At 45.9% G+C, this 27,555-nt stretch overlaps 1 protein-coding gene and 1 long non-coding RNA gene across 6 annotated transcripts in view; one reads left to right on the top strand and one right to left on the bottom strand.

The window, feature by feature from the left end:
• LOC113602279 (uncharacterized) overlaps positions 1 to 14,549 on the top strand; it is a 53,417-nt gene extending 38,868 nt beyond the window's left edge. For 2 of the 4 annotated variants that reach the window (XR_008291494.1, XR_008291493.1), the window contains exons 3-5: positions 2,470 to 3,103; positions 6,341 to 6,471; positions 14,422 to 14,549. This is a non-coding gene — a long non-coding RNA (uncharacterized LOC113602279). The remainder of the gene's footprint in view (positions 1 to 2,469; positions 3,104 to 6,340; positions 6,472 to 14,421) is intronic. The other 2 variants (XR_008291496.1, XR_008291495.1) reach the window with 2 other exon arrangements.
• Positions 991 to 27,555, bottom strand: part of ONECUT2 (one cut homeobox 2) — a 59,287-nt gene continuing 32,722 nt past the window's right edge. The window contains exon 2 of one of the 2 annotated variants that reach the window (XM_015079210.3): positions 991 to 15,892. In XM_015079210.3, the coding sequence (XP_014934696.2) occupies positions 15,606 to 15,892 (287 nt within the window). In that variant the 3' untranslated portion in view covers positions 991 to 15,605. The remainder of the gene's footprint in view (positions 15,893 to 27,555) is intronic. The other variant, XM_053205743.1, reaches the window with a different exon arrangement.

Raw genomic sequence — 27,555 nt, 5'->3', positions numbered from 1 at the left:
ACCCGATGCAGGTCTCAGACCCACAAATGGCCAGATCATGACCTGAGCCAAAGTCAGACGCTTAACCAGCTGAGCTACCCAGGCGTCCCATGAACGTGGTTGTTTTTGTTTTTTTTTTAAGTCATTGTGTTTCAGAGCGGTTTGTTATATGACAAAAGCTAACTGATACATAAGTATTTGGGGTCCACCCCGTCAAATCTGATTGGTCTGGGATGAACCTCAGTATCAGTATGTTTTAAAAGTTCTCTAGGTCATTCTAATGTATCCAGAATTGAAAACCACTAGCCTAGATAAAGGCACTAACTGCTTCATGGGCTGGGTTATAAGTGGGTTTTTCATTTAGACCAAAGGTCCAGTGGAACTCCTTTGCCACTTGGGGATATTTAAGTTTAAAATGGATTAAAGAACTCTGTAACTCATTAAATTTAAAAAATAATATGCCAAGATATGACCTATGCCAAAAATATAAATATCTTCAAAAGCTCTTGACAGAGATGTAAAGGGCTTCAGATATAACCTATCCTAACCTTAACCTTGTTGGAGAAATTGAAGCCCAGAGAGTGTAAGTGACTTCCTGAAAACTATATAATTTATGTCAGAGCCTAAATTCCATATGAGGTCTCTGGCTCCAAATTTATTTGTTTTCATTCTTCCATATGGTGACAATAAAGGGATCCCCTTTTTAATTCACCACATGCAACCTCAAATGCAATCTGTATAAGGACAAGGTTAGGATAGGTCATCTCTAATGTTTTAATGGGTTAAGAATAAGATAGTCTTTACAGGGCATCCCCAAACCTTTATGGTTGATAACACGGTTGACAGATTTGTTAATTCTGAAATGTGTCTTGCGTCCTGTCAGAGGTAAAGAAGTTGCAATCTTTAAAGCAGAGCAACTTTACCGTTCTTTATGAAACCATGATGGGACGCGATAGGGGAAGGATGCTTAATCCTTTCCATGGAAAGAGAAAGAAGCCAACTGAGCCATGGTCAACGAATGAAAGCAGTTTATTTGACATTAATTGCAGAATTTACAGCACTACCATTTAATGATAGGAATAAAAATAGAAAGAATCCAGTGTAAGCAATGTTGTGGACAAACATCAGAGTGGGAAATGAGCAAAATTGAAAATGCAGTTAACATTCAAAGAAATATTTCAAAGGATTGGGAGCTTATCAAGGGGTGAGCAGCCCCTCGATAATGGTGTGTGATCCTCACCCCCACCAGGATTTCAGGGCAGCCACTGAACATATACCCTGTTGACCATCCCTGGAAAATCTTTCAGCACAGTCCGACTTAACATGTCTGAGACGGGGCAAAATCGGGGATAGACTATGCTTTGGAAATATAGCTCAGGGTGTAAAGAAAATAAGAATGTGGATTAACTAGTGTGTGGGTTTTCTTTTTCAAAATAAAAAGGAGTGCAAGTTTTAGGGGTATGTTTTACCGATTTTAAATCTGAGAAGCGATGTCAGAAGGATTGACCAATAAAGTGTAAAGCTTTCCTCTGTGATTTTCTTGGAGATAATATCTGAAAAATCAGGAAAACAGAACAAGAGGTGTGCACATGACTCTTTGATTTCTTGTCATCTTGGATCTGGATAGAGGTCTATGAAAGGTAGCTGGGTTTCTACAACAAGGCTGGATTTCTAGAAGAGCTGACCTGTGAGTCGTGTGGCAGAACACGGCTCCGAATGAGGGCGGGGAGTGTTAACCCTCTACAGCCATTTCCCCATGGCTTAACAAGTCTCTTTACATTTTAAAACTTTAAATAGAGCTGGGGCAAATTCTTCTCTCTTTTCCTCTTCCTCCCTTCCCTCATCTTAGTCACCTTTAAAACCACAAAGCAACCAACAGATTGCAAGAAAGGATTCAAGCTCCACAGGCCAGCATGTGATACTAAAACGTGTTTTTAGTACCCAAAATAAACACATTTGAGATCAGGGCCTAAAGTGAGAAAACAGCCAGGACTCACTCAATCCTGAGAACAAAAGCCCATGAAAGAAAAGACATTGGAACTTGTTCTCACTCACTTTGGGGGAAGGATAGCTTCTCTAGTAAGAATTCATTGACCAAGAAAGAATCTATTGTACCTGTACTAATAAAATGTTAATTTGGGTAGAAATATGCGAATAGGAAAGATGAAAAAAATTGGCCAGGCTCTTTCTCGGCAGTCCAGGAAAACACTTTCTTGGAGAAAAGCAAAGGATGAAGTCTCAAGAGAACTAATTGAAACGTTGGTCAGTCCCTATTATTGTTGCCCATAAAATTATTTGGCATCCTAGACTGGGAGAGAAAAGCCTGAACTGCTCCAGGAGGAAGCGGGGGAAATAAGATCTGGATGTTGGCGATCTAGATTAGAAGAAAACCCAGCACCAAGAATATGCCTGCATTATCTCAGTCTTTGCCTGCCAAACTTAGATGTTCCTTACCATTTCGTTAATGTGAAAGTTGTCTTCTTTTTTCAGGAATTCCAGTTTGGCAGACGTCTTACAACCTTGTGTGGTGAAAAGTTTGCCGGCACCACTTCGACACAAAGTGGCATAGTAAAGAAAGGAAATAATATTCTGTCTTCAAGGAAGTATCTGTTCCGGGTATGACTCCCTACCCAATAGCTAGCCTTTGAATACTTCACCTCTCTTCCTAGGTAGCAGGCTCCCTGTCATAATCTGAAAAAAACTTTCCTAGAGAGCAAACTGACTCTGAAACTAAATGCCAAACTGAGTCAAAGCGAGGAAGATGGAGGAAACTCCAAGCTGTACAGCTTCTTAAATAGGACTTCCAAGCAGAGATAAAGTACGCGTTGGCGGGCCATGTCCTGGTTGGTTTGACTGTTGTGGTTCCGCCGGCCCCTTACGAAAGATCAATAGCACAGGGCATGTGCATGGCCCCCTCAGAGAGCAGCAAGGCACAAAGAGGCAGTGAGGGGTTCTTTTCTCTCTGGTATTTTTCCAGATCAAAGAACTGGGACTAGCTGAAGTACGAATTAGAAACAAAATGACAGACAAACCCATTCATACCTTTCTTTGTTTTCCACATAACTGTGGACAAAAGTGGACAAAAGTGGATGGAATAACTAAACCAGGATGCAGAGGAAGAGTGGTAAGGGGGATTCTGGTTGGAAAGAGCCCGACTGGACTGTGGGACCTGTATGCTTTGCAGTAGTTAAGGTGGGGAAGCCAACCAGATGGGGCACCCGCATCCTTGGTTGGCAGAGCCCCACCTGGGGAAAGATGGGTGCTCGGTGGGCCATTGAAGATTGGGGATTGCTATTCTTTCTTCCTTGCCTTTCCTGTAAGAATTGGGGTCTGCTTTCATGCTGGCATGTGCTCAAGGACAAGGGATCTCAGAGAAGTGCTGGCATTGAGAGAGAGAGAGAGAGAGAGTATAAAGTTAGCAAGCTTGGCCCAGCTCTCTTTAAAGTGACACTCAAGGAGATCTCTTCCTAGAGCCCAAATCTACCTTCGTGCCCAGGACCTTAATTTTCCAGGCCATCGCCACGTTCCCCCATGAGAGCAGGAGCAGAATCCAGGCCAAGCTGAGGAAATTCCATAGTTCTGTGTCTCCAAGGAAAGGACGTCCACGGGCACAAAGCATTGAGTAAAAACCTTTTAATAACAAAATAACATTCACGATGTAGCTACTTCAGTTGTCTGGAAAACTCAGCTTACACTTGATTCAACATATCACTTTCCACAAAGTTGTTTTTTTTTTTTTTTTAAAAAAAAGGACATAAAATGGCATAACAAAATATACCTCGAGTTTCGTAAGACAAGTCTTCTTGGCAAATCCTAGTGAGCAAGACCCATGCGTTGCTTGTAATACAAAGGGCTGGGCACGCTCATGTCTCAGACACTCCTCTGTTTACTTTGGATCGAAAATGCATTTGAACTTCGTAGATGTTACAAAATCTGCACCAAGATATCTGTGGGTTTGCGCATGTGAGGAGAACTTCACTGAAACAAACAATTGATTCGGTTTATTGCAGAAGAACATATAAAGCTTTCTGGAAGGTTGAACACTATTACAATCGTTAACTGTCTTACAAAAGCCAACTGAAAATTCTTCTATCCATTCCCATCTTTGGCAAATTAATAAGGGGAAAAAATTAAAAAGACTATATATTACAAAGCTTTTATTACCACAAGCTACTTTATAAGGCCAAATAAAAAATATGCTTGTTTCTATTGGTGATGAAAGCGCGTTCCCCCAAATTCTCATTGACCAATAATAGGAATGTTCCACTGTTGGTGATTTCCGATATTTTGCATAGCAGATGGCTGTTTTCCCACCACTGTTTCCCTAACTGCACTCTCCTACGCAGAATAAAGTGTGCTTGGCAGTTGGTTTGGCTTTATGTCAAGCATACTGATTTGGGAAATAGGTATGAAACTTGAGAATGAGTTTCAGACCCCAAATGTAAGGAAGAACAAGTCTGCCCGACCCACTGCAACTGTAAAATACTTTTTGAGATACAGCGGCCTCAGATAATTGGGGAGTTTAAACCAAGACGGTTTCCCCAAACTGTGTTTCAAAACTTCCTATACTCCCTTTAGGACAAACATAAAATTGTTGGGCAGGAAACAGAGTCACCTCTGACTCTTGGGAGCAAGAAGCATGATCTGGCTGCACAGGTGGTGTTTTGAGAAATGGCCATTTTGGCCTAAATCACTGGAACAGTTGGTGGGGTCGTCCGGGAGAATGGACAACAGAGCCAGAGAGTAACTGCCGATATTGACTCCATTTGAGTTGCTACTGAGAACTGACCTGACCACAAAATACCAGAAGAAACCAAGCAGAAAGTGGCCATTCCCAGGCAGAGATCTAGGAGAGGCGAGGGCTGGATGAATTCACATCTCCAAATACACAGGCCAGTTAGGTCCGAGGTCATGAACATAAAGCCAAAGTGACTCCTTTCCGAGGACATTAAAAATGCAGAGTTGTTTTTCAGCGCTTGTTTCCAGACCCCTCTCAAATACAGTGATACTGCTGGGTCATGAGGATCCCAATTTGTGGAATGCAAGTTGGTAACTCAAACTTGGAATGACCTTTCTCGCAAAATTGGAACTTGATTCCATCTGACTCATTTTGAAATCCCAACAGATGTAAGCGTATTTTTGAGGTGAGACATCTCCCAATAAAAGCAATATTACCAATGTCTGAGGCTGAACTGTGTACATTTTCACAGTTTAATGTATACACAACTGTTCCACAATTGCTAACAAACGATGGGCGCCCATGCATAAAAAAAGTCCATTGAACCAAAGGGGAAGATCTAGTTCAAAATGAAAAATGTTGCTATTAAGACCACAATGCATCACACTGCTAAAGTTTTAGCCTCATGCATAAAATTATAGCACTGATTGGCAGTTGCTAATTATAATACTACACTGTTAACACAGAACAATTAATTGTTCAGACCAAGTAGCACAAATGTAGAAAATAATTTTTTTTTTCAACAGAGCAAATGAACACAGATTGTTTCTTCAGCAAAATATGAAACTGTAAACTTTGGGCTCATTCTGCAACTTTCCCCAATCCAGAATAAATAAAATCCAAAGGGGGAACAAAAAAGAACATACATTTTTTTTAAGCGCACCTTTTTGTCTATTACAAAAGCACAACCTAAAACGTATAAAGCTTTTTTTTCTTTTTTTCTTTTTTTAAATCACAGTTACCAAAAGAAACAGTGAATAATTTATTACATACGCTATAATAACATTACTCTAAACACTATTATCTATGAGGTATATCTGAGAAAATTCGGTAAGGAATTGCGCGGTCTGCATTGCCAACATGCCCAGGTTCATAGTAAAGCTTTGGAACCATGAAGGACTAGAAAAGGGACAAGAACGGGGGAGGCAGAAGGAGGAGACAGAGAGAAAGAACCTTTGGTATTAGTACAAATCGTGTTCTTTGCAGGGTTGCGTTGCAAAGCACCACAGTACAATAAGCCCACCAATTTACCGTATGGAGGCCCAGTTGAAGCTGAGGTATTCACAGGAAGGATTTAAAAAAGCACAGAGAGGTCCAGACTGGCTAAATCGTTGCTTTGGTTCAAGCAAGGCACTCGTCCCGTGGTTATGTCACACTTTGCAAGTGAAGCATGAGGCTGGGGTTGGGGGCGGGGGCGGGGGTGTTGCTGAGGAGGGGTCTGCCAGTCGAGGGATGTTTTCTGTGTTCAGGCTGCAGTCGCTCTCTCTAGGTTCCCTCTTGTGGGGGTTTGGTGGTAGGAAGGCTGGGGAAGAAGGTGTTTGCTTCTAGGGGAGCACCCTTGCTCAACCGTCGGATCTTCTTTCTTATGTCTCCCCGGTATTCTGAGGATTCTATTTTTAATAGGCATTGGGGAAGAAAACCAAATGGAAGGAAGGCCTTACGAGTTTGCCTTGTATGGGGGAAGATGGAGCTTGGAGCTTGTCTGGACGGGAGAGGACTTTCGAATAGATCTGTATTGGAAACTGCAGAAAGGGGTAAGCGGCTCCTAGCCTGCCAGTCTGCCTTCTACTAGCTACGGTCTTTTGATGCATGGGACACATGAGCCGATTGGTCTTTTCCCTTCTTAGCTTCTTTGCCTAGTGGTCTTTTTAAAAGCTCAAAGATAACTCTATTGTGTGCAGTGGGAAATACTAGTACTCAATAAAGAGCCATAAAGACTAGAGGGGGATCTTTGCCTATGTCTAAAACCCGTTTGGTCAAAAGCTGCGAATGATTCATTGGCTAACATACAAATCACTCTGATGAATGGATCTTAATGGTGACTTAATCATTGAATGGACCCGAAAGAAAATTTAAAAAGACCAATTCATTTTATGAGTAAGAAGGGAAGAGAGAAGCCACTTCAAGTCAATTGTTTCTTAAAGTGGCCTGTCTATTCCTGTGAACTTTTAGGGTCGTCTTTCATTTACAATGAATAATCCTTAAGGATCCAAGGATGTGAGGCTTAAACTTCTCAGAAATACAGAGCTGGCCTAGAAACAAAGTATACACACCTACAAATCAAGAGGAAGAGGCCAAAAGCCGAACCCCTTCCGTGTCACACGTGTACTGCTCAAATTCCCTTTCCTGATAAATAGGACCTAAAAATATCCATAATCATTAAACTCAGCAGACCAAGAATGAACTTTCTCTTCTCGCTGAATTCAACGCTTATATATACAACATTTTGTAACGCAGAGGTTCAACGGTGGTCACCCGGATCAACGCACACTGCCAGGGTGAAAACCCCTCTGTGAGCTTTAATATCGCAAGACCGACCGCCTTTACAAGCGACTGATCGTAGGTGACGTCACGTTGAGATTGTAACTGGACAAATGCTGTAATACCTGTGGCTGCTTCCACAGCGTGAAAACATTAAGTGACAAGCCCCAGGCTCCGCTCGTGGCTACGGGATTGCCACCTTCCTCTCTGCTGCCATGTGGCCCGTCTCATGCAGAGGTGGCACTGAGCCGGGGGTGCAGCTCTGGAACAGGAGGGCAGGAGGCCCGTCTGGGCTTTGCCTCCAGACAGCTGTTGGACTTGGGTAAATATTTCACTCCTCCAGGCCCCTGGGGGTTGGACCACGTGATTTCTAAGGTCCCTTCCAGCTCTTCCCCTCAATGATTAGAATTTCTATGGTTCAGGAATTAGAAATCTTTACTGTGACAGCTCCAAAGCGGGGACAGAGGTCGTGGCTAGCACTGAAGGCCACTTCCATCCAGCCTTCTTCACCAATTTGAAACTGGGATTTAAGGAATCCAATTACAGCAGCATCTGAACATGTGCAGGGGACAGCGAACAAATGAGAGAAACACAGAAAATATCCCTTTCCAAATTAGCAGCCACCGTCACATAGATAATTATTTCTTTGGGGTATCTGAGCCGCTGTAAATACCATATGTCAGAGAGAATAGTTAAAATTATAAAAGAGCACAAGCAAAATGCAGACCGCACAGAGAAAGAAATCTTTGGTATCTTTGGTGTCTTCAACACGATTAAAATTACAAATGGAAAAAGTCAGTGAGGTAGCCTTCTTTGGTTCTCACTAGAAATAGAAAGTTTTTCCTTTTTTTTTTCCTTTTTTTTCTGCTTTTTTTTTTTTCCCTTTTTTGTTTTGTTGTTTTACACACACACACACACACACAGAGTTCATTCTTGGAAGCAGCTAGTGTAAGGGTTTTCTTTCTTTTTGCTGTTACGACCTTTTCAATTTATTTTTTCCAGTTTCTGTGAAGCCGCCCTGAAATCCAGGCTGGTGAAGCAGGGTCTGAATGTACAGGTTCGGGTTGAATAGTCATCTGCTCGTCCACACACTTTGCTCTGTTGTTCTGACAGCAAACAAGCTGCAGTGCTCTCTATTGTTTTAAATAAAAAATATAAACTATACGGCGCACCTTTTGTAGATGCTGAATAAGTTAAATAAATAAGTTACGATAGGAAGGCCCTGAGGGCCCCAATAATTAAAAGGTGAAGTTTGCCTGCTACCAGGTGGGGCTGCAAACTTAAATTAAATAATTTAATAATCACTATTTAAACTATTTCCAGAGTTAATTCAAGAAGGAAAAATACCTTGATTTTTTTTTCTTTCTTTCCTTTTTTTTTTTTTTTTTTTTTTGGTAACCTGTATTTCTTCCCTGTCTGTAACAGAATTTCACTGCTTTATAAAGCAAACTACCTTTCAAGAGAATTCTAAATGAAAGCTTGCATCTCTGATGCACCGTTGGTCTATAGTTTGATAAATAAGTACAAGGAGTAAAATCAAAGTAAGACGATTAAATAATTACCCAAATCCTACACGTTTGTGTGCTAGAAACTAATTTAAATAAATTAATTACATGAATGGTACATAGCTTGTTGGGTCATAACCCAAAGAGACAAGGGGGAGAAAAAAGTTTCTTTTAACTGTCTTCATTCTCTTGATGGACAAAATGTATAGCCTCTTTCGAAAGTCTAAATGAAAATAAAGCAGGAAATCGTAACCTCTCAAGCTTTCTCATGTTCATAAAGACCACTGAGATGTGACAAGCACAAAGAAAAAATCCCCGCTTTCCCCCTGTAGCTGGTGCAGCCCCCACAACACCACAGCACATTGTCTCAACCCTGGAGACCAGAGCTCATTTTTCTCCTATTAGTTTGCACTTTGTCTTGCTATTTTTTTTCTTTCTTTTTGTTTTTTTTTCTTTTTTTTTTCTTTCTTGTCTTTTTCCAGGTCTTTGGATTTAGCCGTAGTTATGAGAGATCCAGAATAAAGCTATTCAACCGAAGTCATCAAGCATATGTGTCATTCTTCCTCAGATGATTAAACAATATCCAAGGTTTCTTGAAAGTTGAGTTTATCTTGGATGTGCCCAAATGAAAGTAATTCCGAGTGTACACCACGAGGATGCTGGGATACTTTTCTTTCCTGCACTTCAGTTTTTTTCAACGTTATAATAAATACAGCAAGGTACATCGTAGAAGGCTCACATAGATGTTAAATGATCACTTAAATTCATTTATTGTAACAGATGACAGTAGCTATGTATGGAGATGTCTGTGCACACATGTCTGCACAGTGTGGACACCCACAGGTAATATGTGCTGCTACGGGGATACATAGGGATGTCGAGAGGCATCCCTAAATCCGTATACATCCACGCCGATGGACTGTATAAGCTTTAGGCAAACTGATCTACCAAGGTTTATGTTCTGTGAAGTGTCTGTGAAATGGAAGGCTTCCATGGAATGAACACCCCTGTAGCAATGTGTTTTTTCCTATACACATTTTCTCTGCTACAAAGGTCTTAGCTGGTTAATTCCAGTCAACCAAATTCAAAACCCTATAAGGAATGCTGGGGTTGTAGCTTTAACTTGCCTCAGACTGTCAGAGTCATTTTGGTATCTGAGAACTATGAGCCTTTCTGGTCCCGGTGGGATTCATGCGATAGCCCATCGGCCTCAATTACAGGCTTTGTGTCTACCCATATGTAAGGCCTTATATTATTTTAATAATTATTTTTGTATTTTATAACACATTCTGAGGCTTTCTAAAACAACCACCCCTCCCTGCCCCCCCCCCTTGGAAGGAAATAAATCATGGACGGAAAATAAGCTTTGGGACGTCCTTATTTAAAGCCAATGTCATTAACTTATGGGACTTCTTCCTTTAGGAAGGATTTTGTGGCCTTACTTGAAAGCTAGAATCCCCTGTTGTTTTTACAGGTGACTTGGTCTTAGCTAAGTGTACAAAATTATGAAGCTACCAGTCTTGCACGTGAATATTAGAAAGTTCTAGGCACACCACCTCCATCTATCATTGCGTACTCACTCCCCCCCGGTTAGGCTAACAGGTCTGAATCACACAGCATCAGCAGCAACAACAACAAAAAACCATCTCTGATCTGTTAAGAATCATGACTGTTATTTTCACAGTATTCATGTTGGGGCCTTCGGGTCAACCTTAACCACATGATCATCTCTTTTTCTCTGCTTTTTAATATAGTCCATTATTCTTCAACAATATTGGGACTCAGGCTGTTCTTTTTATATTTTTAAAAATTCCTACTGTACAACCTCCTGAAAATCAGAGTTCACCACCAAGGTATATTCTTATGACACTTTGGTAATGGTAATCAGACACTTCAGTAATTCTGCCAGCATTTTCAAAAGTGGGAAAGTGTCCCCGCCTGTACCGGGTGGTAGTGATTTTTTAAAACGTTTGTTCAGCTTTAATGGATTGGCATTAAAAGGTAGGTGCCCGGCATAGGTAAGATTAAGTGATTGATTATATTTGGCTTTGAAATACACTGTTGGAATTACAAAAATGAATATGAATATATATATATGTGTGTGTGTGTGTGTGTGTGTGTGTGTGTGAGAGTCAGGTTTACCTTCCTAGTTTTGATTTCCTTTCAGCTAGAATGAAAAATTGCTTAAATTCCCTAAGCCCACAATTGCCAAGAGCCTGTGGGAAAAAAACGCAGAGGTGATGCTCTGATGTATCCGGAGACAGAGTCATGCTGGGTCCTTCATTTCTTTTTCTCTCCTCTACCTTCAAGGGGTACAACCTACCATTTTACATTTTGGAAAAGTCTTGAAATATCAGGGTTGAGCTTTTATTGTTGTTGCTGTTTTCCTTTAAGAAAGAAATGAGCTGGCTCTGTTAAACAATTCCCTGAAATGAAAGACTTATATCCCCAGTACCAAAATCACGTTAAAAACAAAAGAGTGAGCCAATTTCCCTACAGGAATAAAGAAAAGTAGTTTTCCACTCAATAGCCTTTAGGTTTCTGTTGCCTCAAGAATGTGAATTTTGGTTCAGAACTGTCCCTTCGTACTGTCCCCTTTGTTGCTAATGGCTGAGGCATGCTTGGAATTTTTCTTGGCTTGAAGAAACAGACGCTAAAGTAGAAGTCCAAGCCCAAATGGTTATGTTCTCTGAGATCATTAACTTAAAGTAAATTTTAAAATGCTTGAGGAAACCCACTGAGTCAAATTCCATTACCTTTCAATTAGCAGGGTTGTTTTTTTTTTTTTCTTTCAGAACTTTTACAAGTTGAAATTCTGTCGGGCTTAAAATTTTGATACATAAATATATGAATACGCTCATGTATTTATATATGTATGTAACTCGTTTCTAAAGGCAAGTGCTTCTCTCCGGTATGACATTATCCAGTAGGGGACACTTAACAGAAGTCCTTGGAGGGAAGTTCTTGCCTTTTTTACATGATGACATCTTCCTCAGGTCACCAGGAACACTGAGGGGGTGTATGTGGCTACACCAGATTTTACCAGTATGGAAATCTCAGGCCTCAGAGGCAGCCTCTTTTGGTCTTGACCTCTTCAGAGGATGCCAGAACCCAAACAGTGAGGTTAGCCTGCCAAGGATCACTAACCAAACCGAGCAGGCTTGGTCCCCAATCCAGTCTCCAGAACGTTGGCCGCAAGTCACAAGGATTTCATTTAGAAATAGCCAAGTTGAAATTCATTTTTCTCAACCCATACGGAGCATTCCCCTGCTGAAATACACTCTTTCCTAGGTCATTTGACAAAGGGGAAATGGGCTATGAGCAAGAGACAAAAGGATACAGGGGAAAGTCCCGGAACATCCGAGGTAGGATGAAGTACAACAGCCTTGGAGGGTCGCGTTCCTTCACGGCTCCGTGGCGGCTGCCCCTGCAAAGGGGGACTCACATGGCGGGAGCAAGGAGGTGGCACAATGGGCGGTGGGGCTCCCAGGGGCAGGACTCTGGGATTCTCCCTGCACCCTGCTTTGCATTTTCTCTCCGGGATCAAGACAAGCCCCCAGTCAGCACCACTGCCTCACTCCAGCGCCCGCTGTGGTTGCACACAGGCTTGTCAATACAAATTGGTAATTACCACCCTGAGGAAACTGATCAACCCATTGCAACAGGAGTTGGACCTCCCCTGTGAGAATTCCCTTTGGTGAATCTGCTCACTGAGGGGATCTAGAACACCCTGACGGGACAGAGTAGCTCCTGGAGAACAGATTTCTGGTCTGGCCTCATCTCCATAGCCAGTGGGAATGGCCCACTGAGCCTTCCCAGCAGTTACAGAAGACGAGCGCCCCACTGGCCCTGCCCCACTTGCGCACCGGGTCTCACGGACAGACCTCACTCGCCACCTTGATCGTGGTTGAGGCATAGAATAGAGATGACCCCAAGTACAAGTAAAACTCATTTGCACCATGAATCCATTGATCAACAGGTTAAATGTTGAAATGCTTGAATTGGACTTTCAACCTTTCCTGGGAATTTCCACAGAAATCTGAATACTCCAAATCACCCACAGTGGAAGATGGACTCTGGGATGTCATGAGAGATGAGCAAAATTCTGAACCGAATGCTTAATAAAATGAAGCACTTGACCAAAACAAGACATGGATTTGGACGGCAATAATTTTGGGTTATCACCAAATGTCAAGTTGAATCTATATATGTATTCATATATTATATATATATATCTTTCTTTAGAAATGCAACTTTACAGCTGATTTTTAAAAAGCTAATAGAAAAGTAGAAACTGGCAATTATTTTTACATGTTTCCCCCCACCCCCAAATGAAGCCATTATGATGTAGCAATCACATGAACATGAGGCTGTTGATTCCTCTATAAACTCTTTGGTTCTGTGGTTCAGGAGAGGATGTGTCACCAAGACCCCTAACCCTGACCCTCACTCCCCTTCCCTCCCCTGATGCTGAGACTCTGAACATAGAAGGAACCAAGTCTAAGGGATAAGCAAAGAACATTCAAGTGACATTATTCCCCATACTCTGAGGAGTAGAGAGAATAGTTCAGTATCCCAACATCTTAAACTTGGAGTCCATGGAAGCTTTTGAGAGATTCCATGTTGGGGTAGAAAAGCCATAAAACAAAATTAAAGGGAAACAATCAAATCAAATCAATGACCCTTTCCTTTTGTTGCTCAGAAACAAAATTGATTACCTTTACACAGATCAATGGCGCTATTAGTATTTTAGCCAGACAAGAGGAGATAATGAATTGAAACAAAAGATGTGAGAAATCCTCATCTTTGGTATTGTAGCTGTTGAGGTTTCTGTTGCTCTGTTCCGTGTTCTTTTGAAAAACTGCATAGGCACAAATTAAAGACAATCTTCAACTTTAAGATTACCGCGTGAGTTGTCAAATGAAGCAGCAGCCGCTGAGGCTTTTCCTTAGATCTGTTCTTGTCTCAACCCTTTCTTTACAATCTGCTTCCAAAAAATGTCCCAAGAGGTCTGTTTAAACACAGTGTGTCTCGCTCTTTTTTTTGTTTTTGTTTTTGTTTTTTTTCTGGCGTGCTTCCTTCTTGGTGGTGGTGATTTTCATTGATTTACGTATTTATTTATTTATTCATTTTAATGGAACAGTCTTGTTTGTTGCAGAAGTAGGTGCAGAAAAAGTTTCTTTGGTTTCGATTAAGTAATTCATAAAAAAGTCAGTCTCAAGTGTCTGTAAAGAATCATTGCAGCGTTTGGCTTGCTTTGAACACCCCCATGGTGCCCCCCTGGGGCCATTCACTGGTAAGTATGCACATCGTGACCTTCGCAATCTCCCAGAGTTCTGTGGGCGCTCTTCCCCTCGCTGTGGGAAGGTGACAGCCGGGAACCAGAGCTGGCGCGGCAAAGCCGCTCCCTGGGTGGCTTGGCTAGCCGCTTCGCTCAGCCCGATGGTGAGCCAGATGCAAGAGCTGAATGCCATTCGGAGTCGCAGAGGTTTTCTGATTTCTAAAAGTAATCACAGTATTTTTAGGCTAGAAAATGGCAAGTAATAAATGTCTTTGGTTTGCAGTATTCTGCTTCTTTGGTGTGCTGTGTTTTCTCCAGATTTACTCAGCCGTTTTGCGAGGATGGTTTGACAATGGAAGAGATTTGGGACCAGATGACCCTCATGAGTAACACGTACGGTGGTTTGAATTACTTCTTTTTTTTTTTTTTCTTGCTAGAAAACACTGAAAAACGTCCCTACCAATGGGATGGATGTGGAAATAACTGAAGTCTGAAAGAGTGAGAATGAATTACGTGGTGGTTACAATGCACAATAGGAGGAACCAGGTGACTGATAACTGAGAAGGAACATTAATGATCTAAAAAAATCTAGATCTTTTAAAATGCTGCATTTGCTCCATGTACCGTAACAGTTAAATTGGCCTCCTGAGTGTGCGTGTCTGCATTATGTACAAACAGAATTTGTAGCAAACTGCAAAATGTGCTTGAAGCCATATTCCCAACGGTTCCCTCATGACTTCACAATCAGCGTCTTGAAAATCCAGATGTGGTGAATCCAGAACCTTCCTTACTTCTCTGTTTATCTACGTTGTGCTTGATACGTTGAGCTCGAGAGAACTGATTTTTTTTTTTTTTTTTTGATGGATCCAAGACCACGTGAGATTTCCAGGAGGTAAGGAAAAGAAAATTGTAAACCGGATCAACTTAAAGCTCTCTAAACCATTCAATGGAACGATGCCTGAGTTGGAAAAACAGGTCCTTGGATTTTTTTTTTTTAATTTCCATATTTAAAAGTTGTGCTCAGTAATTATCATTCTGATGTTTTGGGGTTTTTTTGCCTTTTTTTTTTTCCTATGGTATGGCTGTGAACTTTGGTGTACTGTGGTATGATGAGGCCAAGCACTCAGAAAGCAAATGAGGTCATTCTTGTTGCCAGAAGAATCTCTCATAGTAGCGTCTTGGGAGCCCAATCTCAGAATCCTTCCACAGGCCGAATTCCCACTGTGACACGGGGGAACCCTGACTGCAACGGGCCCCAAAGCGAGACCGTTGACACTGGAAGTGATCCTGAGCTTGGCTGACACCACACTGAAACTAACTCGCTCCAGGAAGGCCCCATTTGGGTTTCTGGGACGCTTAGCATGCTCGGAGGACAATGTCCGGTTCAAAGAGATGAATTTTCAGCTTGCACTTGGACTCCATCGCCATTACAAAAGAAAACAAAAAAAGAACACCTGGCCTATGATTACAGCTAGAAGAGTTTCTTTTCGAGAGAATTGTGCTTTCGAATCACCAGTGAAGGGCCCCAGCTAAGAATCCGGTGTCTTTTTCCTTTGCGTTCTCTTTTGGTGTCGGTTGTCCTCGTCCGGAGGCGACCTGTGCCCGCCCGAGCGTCCTTCCATCACGCTTTGGTACAAGTGCTGGAGGTGGACGAGGAGGCCCCTGTGCCCAGATCGTCCTGCCACTTCTCCAGGCTGCGGCGCCGGGCGTTCATGAAGAAGTTACTGACGGTCGTCAGCTCCAGGCCCAGCTGCTGGGAGATGGTGATCTGCATCTCTTTGGACGGGCGTTTGTTCTCCTTGAAGATGGCGAAGAGCGTTCGGCGTTGGAGGTCGGTGAACACCAGGCGCGATTTCTTCTGGGAATTGTTCCTGTCTTTGTTTGGTTCTTGCTCTTTGCGTTTGCACGCTTGAAGGGAAAGAGAAGAAGGAGCGAGTCAGTACGAGCGTGAGAACCAGCACCGGAGAAGGTGATCCGTTGAAAACACTGACAGAGTCGTAAGAGGGGATGTAAGCCGTTAAACTCTATTGTGCAAATTGCCCAGCTGTCAATAACCAGCCTTCCCGGTTCATCTCCCGGTGATGGAAGGCACCAGTTAGTGGCAGAAGGGAGGAACGAGAGAACGCCGGGACTGTTCTGCCCTGTGTGCTTTTAAACCAACTGCAGTTGCTTTCTTTTTTACCCCCTGCCTCCCTGCACACCCTTAAACTTCCTGATCTCTGGAAATCAGGCACCGTGAAGGGGGCGATGCCTCCAGCTCCCCAGGGGAAGCCTGGGCAGGCAGTTCCTCTTTCAGATTCAGCTTCTAGAAGTGTTTACAGCTGAGCTGATGTGACTTTCTGGAATCAAAACTTGAAAGTGCGTAATTTCTCAACCTCAAAGCTTCTACTCACGTGATTCAAAAAATTGTTAACGAAAGTAGAAGTAACAGAATGGGAGTACCATCCCCATTCCTGCAGGCTTTTGAAAAACTAAGGAAACACAAAACAACAACACAACAAGGAGGGAAAGACTGAAACAAGAACAGTTGGTTTGGCCGACTCCACTTCGGGTAGTTTGAAGTGAAGCAAGTGCAAAAAGACCAGGGCTGAGGGTGTCAAGCAGCCCAGACTTAGGGGGACATTAACGTATGTCACCCTGTCTGCCTTACCCTATACAACTTCCTAGAAGGCAGGGAGCAAGTCTGCGTAATCTTCCCGACTGGCTCTTTTTGGAGCCACGGGTGTAAATGAATGGTCGGCACGCCAATGACACATGGTGCCCAGACACTTCCGGGGGATTTGTGCATTTCACAGACGGACTTGGCCTCAGAAAAGTGACTTGTAAGGGGTAAACAACACAGTGAATACAAATCAGGAATTGAAACGTGAGATCTGGCCCAGGTTGAGAAGTTCTGAGTACTGGACTGACACTCCTCCAAAGCTAGCATCTTGGGAGGCTGCATGGAGGTTTTCCCACATTCCTCAAAGCCCAGGTTTGCCAGTTTTGCTTCTGAGCCCTGGGTCAGGGCATTGCCTTCTGCAGGGAGCATCTTGTGCTGGGGAGCCGCTACAGTGTATCAGCGGTCCCTCCTTCAAACTGATGGGTCTTAGGATTTAACCTGAGGACCAGCATGCATAGAGAAGATCTTCAGGACCCTGAGCACACCCTCCCCTGCCCTCCCCCCCCCCCCAACTGACCATCCTCCCTGGTGGGTACTATCTGCTATAAAGGAGTCACTTCTGAAATGCATGAAAAGTGATGACACTTCGCTAAACGCTTTCTTCCTGATTTTTTCGTCTTTCTTTTTTAAAATAGAAGTAATCCTATTATCTTTGAAAATTAAATATACACACACCTATAAAAACAATTTGTGTCCATCTTAAAACCCATTCTCCTGGAGGCCCAGACCTTCTTAGATAAGGCGTACTTCCCTGGTAACAGACGCTCAGACAGAAAGGCTGAAATGGTCCACGCCTGTTCACTCCTCACGGGAGCCTCCCAGTAAAGGCGGCCTCCTTGCTCATCCCTGTGAGCATTTTTGTTTACCGTACCGTGATCTTCAGACTTTCTCTTGTCCAATCTCAAGTCTTCCTCAACAGTGCTTCTCAACCTTAAGGTGCCCAGGAATCACTGGAGAGCTTGCTAAAATGCACATTCTGATGCAGTCAGCCTGGGGTGGGGCCTGAGAACCTGCATTTCTAATGAGCGGCTCTAATGCTGCTGGTTCACATGCCTCAGCCGACTGCTAAGCATACGCCTGATCTCTAAAATCTCAGAGGAGCACCTTGATGGGAAGGAAAGGTCTGGAACCAGACATACCTGGATTCAAAGCCGGGCTTCTTCACCTACAGGGACTTGGGACCTTGGAAGACTGCTTCCAACGTGAGCCCACGTTCCTCATCCAGTGGATGTAGCGACGCTGACCTCTGCAGAGGCCCAGGAGAGCATGTACAAGGGCTCCCTTCCCACCCCCCCCCCCTCAGGAATCCTGAGGCAAGTAAACTGGCAGAATTATTTTCATTTTCATTTTTTTTTAACATTTATTTATTTTTTGAGACAGAGAGCATGAACAGGGGAGGGTCAGAGAGAGAGGGAGACACAGAATCTGAAACAGGCTCCAGGCTCTGAGCTGTCAGCACAGAGCCCGACGCGGGGCTCGAACTCACGGACCGCGAGAGAGACACAGAATCTGAAACAGGCTCCAGGCTCTGAGCTGTCAGCACGGAGCCCGACGCGGGGCTCGAACTCATGGACCGCGAGATCATGACCTGAGCCGAAGTCAGACGTTTAACCGACTGAGCCACCCAGGCGCCTCTATTTTCATTTTAAAATGAAGAAAATTGAGGCCTAGAGGGGGTGAGCGATAGGCTTGGGGTAGGTACCATTCCAAGTCTGCTCCAAACCCAGGGTAAGAATCCTGTCTTCCGGCTCTCCGTCTTTCTCCTGTACCGAAACAGCATCCGTGACACTGGCCCATAAGAGGGGGATCTGTTTGCAGGCCAGTCTCTGGGGCCCCACCACCAGAGATTCTGATTTTCACTGTGTGGGGCAGGGTACTGGAACCTGTGCTTTTATAAACCTCCTTGGACCCCTCCGCGACACGGGGAGCCAGCATGCTTGACTACACTGTCACTTCAGATCCCCCACTTTAAGAGAAAGATGTTCAAGGCACAACGTTCAGCAAACGCAGAGAAAGAACAGACCGACAGATCCTGTGTGTCCCTTTCCAGCAGCTTTCTAAATCCACCGGGTTCACACCAACCAATGCAAAGATGCAGCCTGCGGTCTGCAAAGGTACGGCAAGTCCAAAAGCCCCAAATACCGAGGCAGTAGGCACATAACCGTTTCAGAGTCCTTACACCTGGCAGCTGGCACCCCACACTTCTGTTTTGGTGCTGTAAGGTTTTTACTTCTTCACGGTTCCAAGAGGCAGGTTTGCTTTCCACCCCCGACAGTTACGGAAATAACAAAAACACCACTGACAGCATTCACCCCACGATTCTTACAAAAGCAGTTGATCTGCAGCTGAAGGGAACTAAAAACAAGAGGGAGAACACCTGTTTTGAAAATCTAAGCCCAAATGACGCCTGGAAGCTGGTGTGAGGTGCGAAGCCAGCTATCCCCACAGGCACAAGTCGAGTGTGAATGGCTTTGGTGTGAACATATTACACTGTGGTCAAATAACCATTTCTAAACAGCTAGGAACAAGCCACGTAGCTCCCTATGACCCAGGAATGTGTCAGAAACCCAACAGCAGGTGTTCATCAGCGGTGAGGGCGGGTTGAGTCTCATATTTCTGGAAGGTCTGAGGTTAGCCCAGGCTCCTGCAGACCACTTGGGTCTGCTGCTTCTCCCTCCTCTAGGAGAAAAGCAGAGGCGGGGGTGGAGGGTACGCCAGGGGTTGGTCACACGGGCACCATCGTGTGTGGTCAGGGCACGCAGCAAGGTGACAAAACCAGAGGTGATTCACATCAGGAGGGTGTTCAGAGGGAAGTGAGACAAGGTGAGGGTCAATACCAGGGATTAGAGAAGATTAAGGAAGCCAAGGGGCACCTGGGTGGCTCAGTTGGTCAAGTGTTGTGACTCTTGATTTCGGTTCAGGTCATGATCTCATGGTTGGTGGGTCTGAGCCCTGTGCTGGGCTCTGTGCTGACAGCACGGGACCTGCTTGGGATTCTTTCTCCTTCTCTCAGCTCCTCCCCCACATGCTTGCTTTCTCGCGCGCGTGCACATGCCCGCTCTCTCTCTCTCAAAATACATTTAAAGAAAGATTAAAGAGGCCAAGAACAGCCCTGAATCATCTGTGCTTTCCTTTTCCTCCTGGTGGAGGAGGGGCCCTGGTGCCACAAAGGTCAGTGACCACGCAGTTTCTCCCGACAGAAAAGTTGGTTTGCACCCACCACTGATTTTCCTTCCTGTGACAAAGGTCTCTTGGTATCTGCATGCAAAGAGATAAAGGGTTGTGGGAAGCCAGGGCCTCTGTGGGGAGGGAAGACCGAGTGTTAGGGAGAAGCAAAGTAGGGGCAGGCCCAGGGCTCCCACCTGCCTGACACTTGCCGCCTGCTTGTTTTCCCTTTCATTCTTTCCTGGCAGGGCCCGGTGTCCCAGGTGAGTGACCTCAGCTGCGTGTGCATGTGTGTGTGTGCGCGCTTACGCGTGGGGAGTCGGGGGGCGGGGGAGGGACTCGGTTCTGTGAGGCAGACACAGGCCACAGTCGTCCTGGAACCACACTTCATCGTGACACCGGGTCCCACAGGTGCCGTGGTGGCAGCTGTTCGTGGCACCTGCACATCTTCCGCCACAGGTGGCGCTTCATCACTGAGCTGCGGAACGTGAGGGCTCTTGTCTGGCCCGGGGCTTCGACGTCCACGTGGGGAGCTGGAGCTAAAAGCTGAACCCCCATCAGAACTTCCTTTCCACAACATCTTTGAGAGGAACGTGGGGTGGGGGTGCGGCTTCTCATCTAACAGTTGGTGAAGGTTCAGGGACTTGCCTAGGGTGACATAACTAAGCACTGGAGCTTCGACGTAGGCCCAGAGACCCCTTCCCAGCCCGCCTGGTCCCTGGGGAAGCTGTGAAGGAAGAGGAACCCAATTCCAGATCAGACTCTTCGGCCACCCCTGCTCTGGAGCTGAAAGTTCTCACCCTGGTGGGGGGGGGGGGGTTGGACTGTGAATTCAGACCCCTATTAAGCAACCCCTTCTGTTGGGCTGGAACACTCTTCTTTGCGGAATTCAGCCTGACAGTTTGCTACAGAATTTGTGCGGGGAGGTTCTTTGGGCTCCTGTATACCAGCCTCAATGGACAGGAAAGGAAAATGTCTCACGGAAATGAGTTACACTCCCAAGACTTGAGACACAGTTTTATTTTTCTTGAGCAGCCGACAGGGGGAGGAGACAGAGACGGATGAGGGCTTGGCAGTTCGTACTGACCTAAGGACAAAGCCCAGCCCTGCCATCCCCTGGCTGTGTGGTCCCCGGGCCTCCCTGTGCCTCCCTTTCCTGGTGCTCACTGGACCGGACATGGCTGCCTAGGGCCTTCCCCCCTTTGCTGTGGATTAACCTTCACGGGCCTCTCCCTCCGCCACTTATTTTCCCAAACCAAAGGCAAATGCTGTCTCTCTCAGTGACATCATCTGTCCATCTCCCCTCTGGTGGTCAGAAGAATTACAGAACTTTTGCAAGCTTAATATACACAATTGTGTTAATATACACAATCTGTTCTGCCTGGAAAGTTCCAAATTGGGCAGGTGCCTCTTTGGGGGCTATTTACACCACATACCTAGTGAAAAGTGGAATCAGGAGCTTCTCTTCCCTCCCAGACTAGAAGCTTCAGAGTTTGGCCTCTGGGACCACTTCGTGAGGGTCCCAGGGGGTGCTCATGAGTTATCTGCTGGTGGAAGGCATTGAGTGTGAGTTAGCAGGGCAAGTGTGGCCTGATTTGGTCTCCAGGTTGTGCATGGCTTCTTCCTCTTATCTCTGCTCTTTCAGAGATAAGGATTTTTAAACTCCTGCCTCTCCAGTTTCCCCTCAAAGTGTCGTTTCTTTCTCATGAGCTTCCTGGCCTGGCCTGTCCCCGTCCTCCTGGAACCCAGCTGTGCCTGCCACCTCTGCTCCAGCACTTACTTTCCCCTCCTCCGTCCACTGAGCACCTGCCCACCATCCAACATCACTTCCTATGTGGGCCCGGCTGGCCCTGGAGCCCTGCGGAAATGGATTTGTCCTTCCAACCTTCCTGGAAACCACAAGCACGTGGGCCAGAGAGGTCCTTGCAGAGGCCGGTGGGAAGGTGAACTGCTGAGTTCCTGGAGAGGAGGGCCATCCTGGCTCCACCAGCAAAACGCGATGCTTGGGGGCTGGGCAAGGGGGAGCCAGTTCCGAAGGGGAATCTGCAAGAAGCAACAATCTCAGGCGTAGGTGGAGAAGGATCTAGCTCTGTGGTTTCCAAGAGCTCTGGAAGTTCTGTCCCCACTCCCCCAGAATCCCCTCTGCATGCTGGCCGATGCCAGGGCGCCTGCTTTAGCTTAATCAGATGAGTTGAAGACTTAACCCCTGCCAGACTGACTGCCCTCCTTCCTCTTGGGAAGGGAGTCATTTTAAATTCTCCACAGCACTGTCATCCTGCCCCTTAGTGTGAGTGAGGAGAGGCTCCTAGAGCAGGCTTTACAGGGGGAGTGGAGGCTTACGGGAAGCAGGTGCCCCCAAGGGGGCAGAGCAGCCCCACAGTGGGAACTGAGGCAGACTAATTGCAAAATTGGCCCCAATTCTTCCCTTCCCAATATCTATACCCACTTGCAACGTGACTCTGTAGCTCCTCCCAGCACGAGATAGTGTTTGCCTGCCTTTCCTGGGAATCTGGGCTGGCCGGATGATTTGCCTCAGCCAAACGAATGTGGCAGTTCTGAGCCCAGGCCTCAAGAAGCCATGTGCTTTGTTCACGTTCTTGGAATTCTGCCTGGCTGTCATGTGACGGCCCAGGCAAGCCTGGGTCAACCGACCCTGGTGGCCCCAGCAGCTGACTGCAGGTGCATGAGTGAGCCCAGCTGAGACCACCCAAGCGTGGCTTGGAGCAGCAGAATTGCTCAGTGGACCCACAGACTCCCGAGCAAAAATAAATGTTTATGGCTTTATGCCACTGGTTTTGTGGTTCTGTGCTACATAGCATTACTGTGGTGACAGATATAGAAGCCAAGAAAAACCTTTGCCTTCCTGCCCAGGGAAAGTCAACTGTAGGATAAGAAGAAGAGTCAGCTTGAAACAGACCTGGTTATCAGCTGCATGACCTTGAGTCTCAGCAACCTAATCTACAAAATGGGGATACCAATGCCCATCTCTCCAGACACCAAGATGCTAGCTGTGACACTTGGCACATAGTAGGTGCTTAACAAATGTAAATATTCTTTCTACGTTCATAGAGAAAGAAAGGGTATGTTAGAAGGTAAGGTTAGGAATTCATAATTTGAGATGGTTTTCCAAGATTTACTCAATGGTAGATGAAGTGCTCAGGGGGCTAATGGCAAATAAAAGGTTAAAGAAATTTGTTTTCATTGTGAGGTTGTCTCACAGCCAATTCCCAGCCTTGTAGAAAAGGTAAGACTGTGATGTGTTTTCATATATGTGTCAGAGATCCTAATAGGTTTGGGACCACTGGTGCTTCCTAACATCACTAATTTATGTCCAAATACATTCTACATATGATGGGTATTGTTAGCCCCTAATAAATAATGCAGAAACGCCATATTCTCCTTGCATTCAGTAAATACTTTCCCTCAATAGTTCAGTGTGATCTTGCCAAGGCACAGGGTGGGGTGGGGGTGGGGAGGAAGTCATGGGGGGGGTGGGTGTGTGCATTTGTCAGTGGTCACTTCACCTCCAAGTATACCGGTTTGGAAAACATGCTAAGGAGGAGTACTGCATCTTTCAGTTGGAGAGCCCGAAGCTGCCCTCTTCCAAGGGCTCGTGCAAAGTGGGAGTGTGGCCCCTCTCCGGCACGGAGGGCACACACACCAGGGCTAGAGCACTGTGCCGGAAAGATCAACTGGGTTGTGTTGGAAAAACCAATTACAAAAGTTCGTATTTATAGCTCCAACCTAGTTCTGAGAAACCGAGGGTTGTTTTTGAAGTTTTATTTGAATTCTAGTTAACGTACCGTGTAATATTAGTTTCAGGGGTACAATATAGTGATTCACCACTTCCATACTGCACCTGTGCTCATCACAAGTGCACTCCTTGATCCCCATCACTTATTTAACTCATCTCCCTCCCACCTGCCCTCTGGTGACCATCAGTTCTCCAGTTAAGAGTCTGTTTCTTGGTTTGCCCCCCCACCTTGTCCCTTTGCTCATTTGTTTTATTTCTTAAATTCCACATACAAGTGAAATCAGACACACAAAAAGATGCTCAACATCACTGATTGTCAGGGAAATGCAAATCTCGTGCCAACGGCGATGAGATACCACCTCACGCCTGGCCGAATGGCTGAAATCAACAACACAAGAAACAACAAGGTTGGCGAGATATGGAGAAAGGGGAACCCTCTTGGCACTGTTTGTGGGAGTGCAAACTGGTACAGCCACTCTGGAGAACAGTAGGTTCTTCAAGAAGTTAAAAACAGAACTACCCTACACTGTGAGGTATTTGCCCAAAGACCACAAAAATACCAATTTAAAGGGATAAATGCACCCTGATGTTTATAGCAGAATTATGTACAATGGCCAAATTATGGAAAGAGCCCAACTGTCCACCGGCTGATGAATGGATAAAGAAGGTATGTGCGTGTGTGCATACGGATATATACAATGAAATATTAGTCATAAAAAAGAATGAAAACTTGCCATTTGCCAAGACCTAGATGGTGCTAGAGAGTACTACTATGTTAAGTGAAATAGGTAGGTCAGTCAGAGAAACCTGTGGGGTGTTGAAGTAAGGAGAAGCGAAATAAAGTCCCTCTGTTTCCTGCTCTGAAGAGGCGGCCCTTTGGCGGGTGACACAGAAGCAAGCCCACGGAAGAGGGGATGGTGTCCTGGGAGGCTGCCCTTCCTCAGGAACGAATCTGCATATTCACGAGCTTTTAAAACAAGGACAAGATCCCCTGCATTCAAATAGGGAAGCAAGAATAGAGGAGTTGCATACTCTGATGGTACATATTTAATGCTAGGAAGCCATCAATGCTGATAAGTCTTAGCCAGTGCAGGCTCCTCGGGCAGCACAGGAATTATGTGCTGGCACACTGCTACAGGAACATGGTGCTGGGGGGTCTGACACAAGACGTAGGGCTCCAGCTCTAAGCGCTGGCCCCTGAGGGCCAGGCCTGACAGGGGCACTGATCACCCACCTGGGATGTGGGAGGGCTTGATGAAGGGGGAGGTGCTGCAAGGGACTCGATCTTTTCAAATCATTATTGAATTGCCTTCTGCTGTCTGAGATTTGGAAGCTGTAGGGGCACCTGGGTGGCTCGGTTAAGCATCCGACTTTGGCTCAGGTCATGATCTCGCAGTCTGTGAATTCGAGCCCCATGTCAGGCTTTGTGCTGACAGCTCAGAGCCCGGAGCCTGCTTCGGATTCTGTGTCTCCCTCTCTCTCTGCCCCTCCCCCACTTGCGCGCGCGCGCGCTCTCTCTCTCTCTCTCTCTCAAAAATAAACATTAAAAAATAAAAATAAATAAAATTTGGAAGCTATAAATAGTTTGCAGTTAAAAGCTTGGCAATTTTCCCTGCTTCTCTCTGATTCCTGACCTTATTATCAAAGGCCAGATTACTAGGGAGCCAGTGCAGTGAACTTGGCCCCTGAGAGCCAAACCCTCACTTCACTCTGGTTTCTGCAAATGTCTCTGGCCTGAATAAGACGGGAAACTTAATGGCTTTGTCTCCAGGTTGGGAGCTGGCTTCCCTCACGGAACAGAGGCCAATGCACTCTGGCAGTGGGGCCGGTGACATCCAGACCCACATCCATGGGAGAGGCCAAGAGCAGAGACAGGGAGGGCGCACCGCATAGATGGACTTGGAGGCAATCTTGGTTGTTGGGTTTCATCCTTCCTTCATTCCCTTCTGTGAGTGCAGACAAAGCCCTGGCGAGAGAGACCTCTAAACCATTTGTCAAGTCATCCCGGACAGCCAAGCACTCCGGGGTGAAGAGCTTACACAGTGACAGAGCTGCTGCCTGGCTTATTAGAGCAAAACTGAGCTGGGGGCTGGGGAAGCAGGAGGGAAAGGGGAGAGGGAGAGAGAGAGAGAGAGGAGGGACAAGGATCGAGAAAGCACGGGCCATGCACACGCATATACCCCTCATTTTGGAGGGGGTCATGTCCAAAGTGCAGAGGTGCCAGCAGCCCCAGGAGGCTTGGTGTCTCCCTTGAGCGCCTGAGCCACATCTCAGCCTTCCCTTCCGACATGGGGCAAACTCCGGGCCATCCAGGTAACCCTGCAGTACCCTCTTCCCGTCTGACGGCTGATAAATCTCTGGTCCTCCTGTGTCCTGCCCCTGCCTTTGCTGGGGTGTTGGGGGCGGGGAGGGGATTCCAAGCAGGCTGGTCCTGAGAAACCTTACAGCAACTCCCGGATGTCCATTTACTGTCAAATAAAAGGCAGCCAGCCAGCCACTATTCTCGGTTCCCGTGCCTCACAGACATTCTCTGCAGAAAACAAATTTTATTTCCTGTCTTTATTTTTACCGCCAATACAAAGTCACTGAAGGGGACTTGGGAAATGAGGACCCTTGGATGCCTGACAACTTTAAGTAGAGGCAGAGCCAGAAAAAGGCCCAGGTGGCCCCAGAGGGCGAATCTTCCAAAAGAGGGCACAGACCTCAGCACCACATGCTGTCCAGCGCTCCTCCTGCTGCCCACCCCCTCCCCCCCCCCACACACAACCCCCAGCAGGTTGTGCCCATGGCTGGAGCTTTGCACACCCAGTGCGGATGTGCCTTCAGTCTCTGCTTCCCTTTCAGCAGAAGCTCTGACCGCAGGAGGGACAGGTTGCTAAACAGCAGATGTTCCAGGACAGCTGGTAAAATCCCCGAGTCTCAGAATGGCAGGACATTAGAGACCATTTGGTCCAATCGTTCATTTTGGGTATAGGAGTCTGAGGCGCTTAGAGGTGCCACGAGTAGCCCACGACTGATCACAGCTAGTCGGTTACAGAGCCCTGAGAACCCAGATGCCCTCACTCCTAGTCCAGGGGGCTTTTACTTCCTATCTTCCTATTAGAATAAGTCTTTTGGGGGCATTCAGCCTTTGAAATGACAATTTCTGGTTCTTAATTCTGCCTTTACTGAAGTCTGGCAAAGAGTTTTTTTTGTTTTCTTTTTTTTTTTTTTTGAGACAGGGCGTAAGTGAGCGAGGGGCAGAGAGCGAGGGGAGAGGGAGGGAGAGAGAGAGAAGCAGGGCTCACCCAAAACAGGGCTCAAGCTCATGCGAAGCAGGGCGCGAGCTCACCCAAAGTGAGGCTTGAACTCACAAACCATGAGACCATGACCTGAGCCGAAGCCAGATGCCTAACGACTGAGCCCCCCAGGCGCCCAAAGAAAGATCTTTCATTCTGTGGCATAGCTGCTTGTCCTGCAAGCTATCCAGGAAGTCGTGAATTGCTAAAACAAGTATTTAATTCTGGATGCAAATGTCTGGCTTAAAATGGTGAAGAGAGCCAACGTAGCCTTTCCTAACTTCCCACTTAAAATCATCTCAAAAACCTAGAAGATAAAACTCACCAAACTGAAAGCTAGGACTTCGGTCAACCTGTGTGAGGGCAATTTCTGAGGCACTGGCCCCTCAAACACAAGGCCGATGGAACTAGGTTGAAAAATAGTATCCGAATTGAAAAAATAGCACCTGAGTCCTCCGGCTGCTCAGCAAGAGGACGACAAGATGGCTGTAAGCAACCGTCCCTTGTCTTGGTAGGTCTCTGTTGAGATGGCCAGCGTGCTTGCCACACCTACCTACTTACTAATGCAGAACCGCAACTCTCAGAAAATAATGAGGAAAAAAAAATTGAGGGCTGGGGGGTGGAAGAGGAACACCAGCAGTGGTAGACCACAGCGTGGAAGGCTCAGTTTCCAAAAAGTGCTCTAGGTGAACACGGGGCAAGGGGAGGCTTC

The sequence above is a fragment of the Acinonyx jubatus genome, chromosome D3 (genome assembly GCF_027475565.1).
Source record: "Acinonyx jubatus isolate Ajub_Pintada_27869175 chromosome D3, VMU_Ajub_asm_v1.0, whole genome shotgun sequence".
Lineage (NCBI taxonomy): Eukaryota > Metazoa > Chordata > Mammalia > Carnivora > Felidae > Acinonyx > Acinonyx jubatus.
Note: the sequence above shows the minus strand (reverse complement) of the source record. Positions and strands in the feature narration are given on the sequence as shown.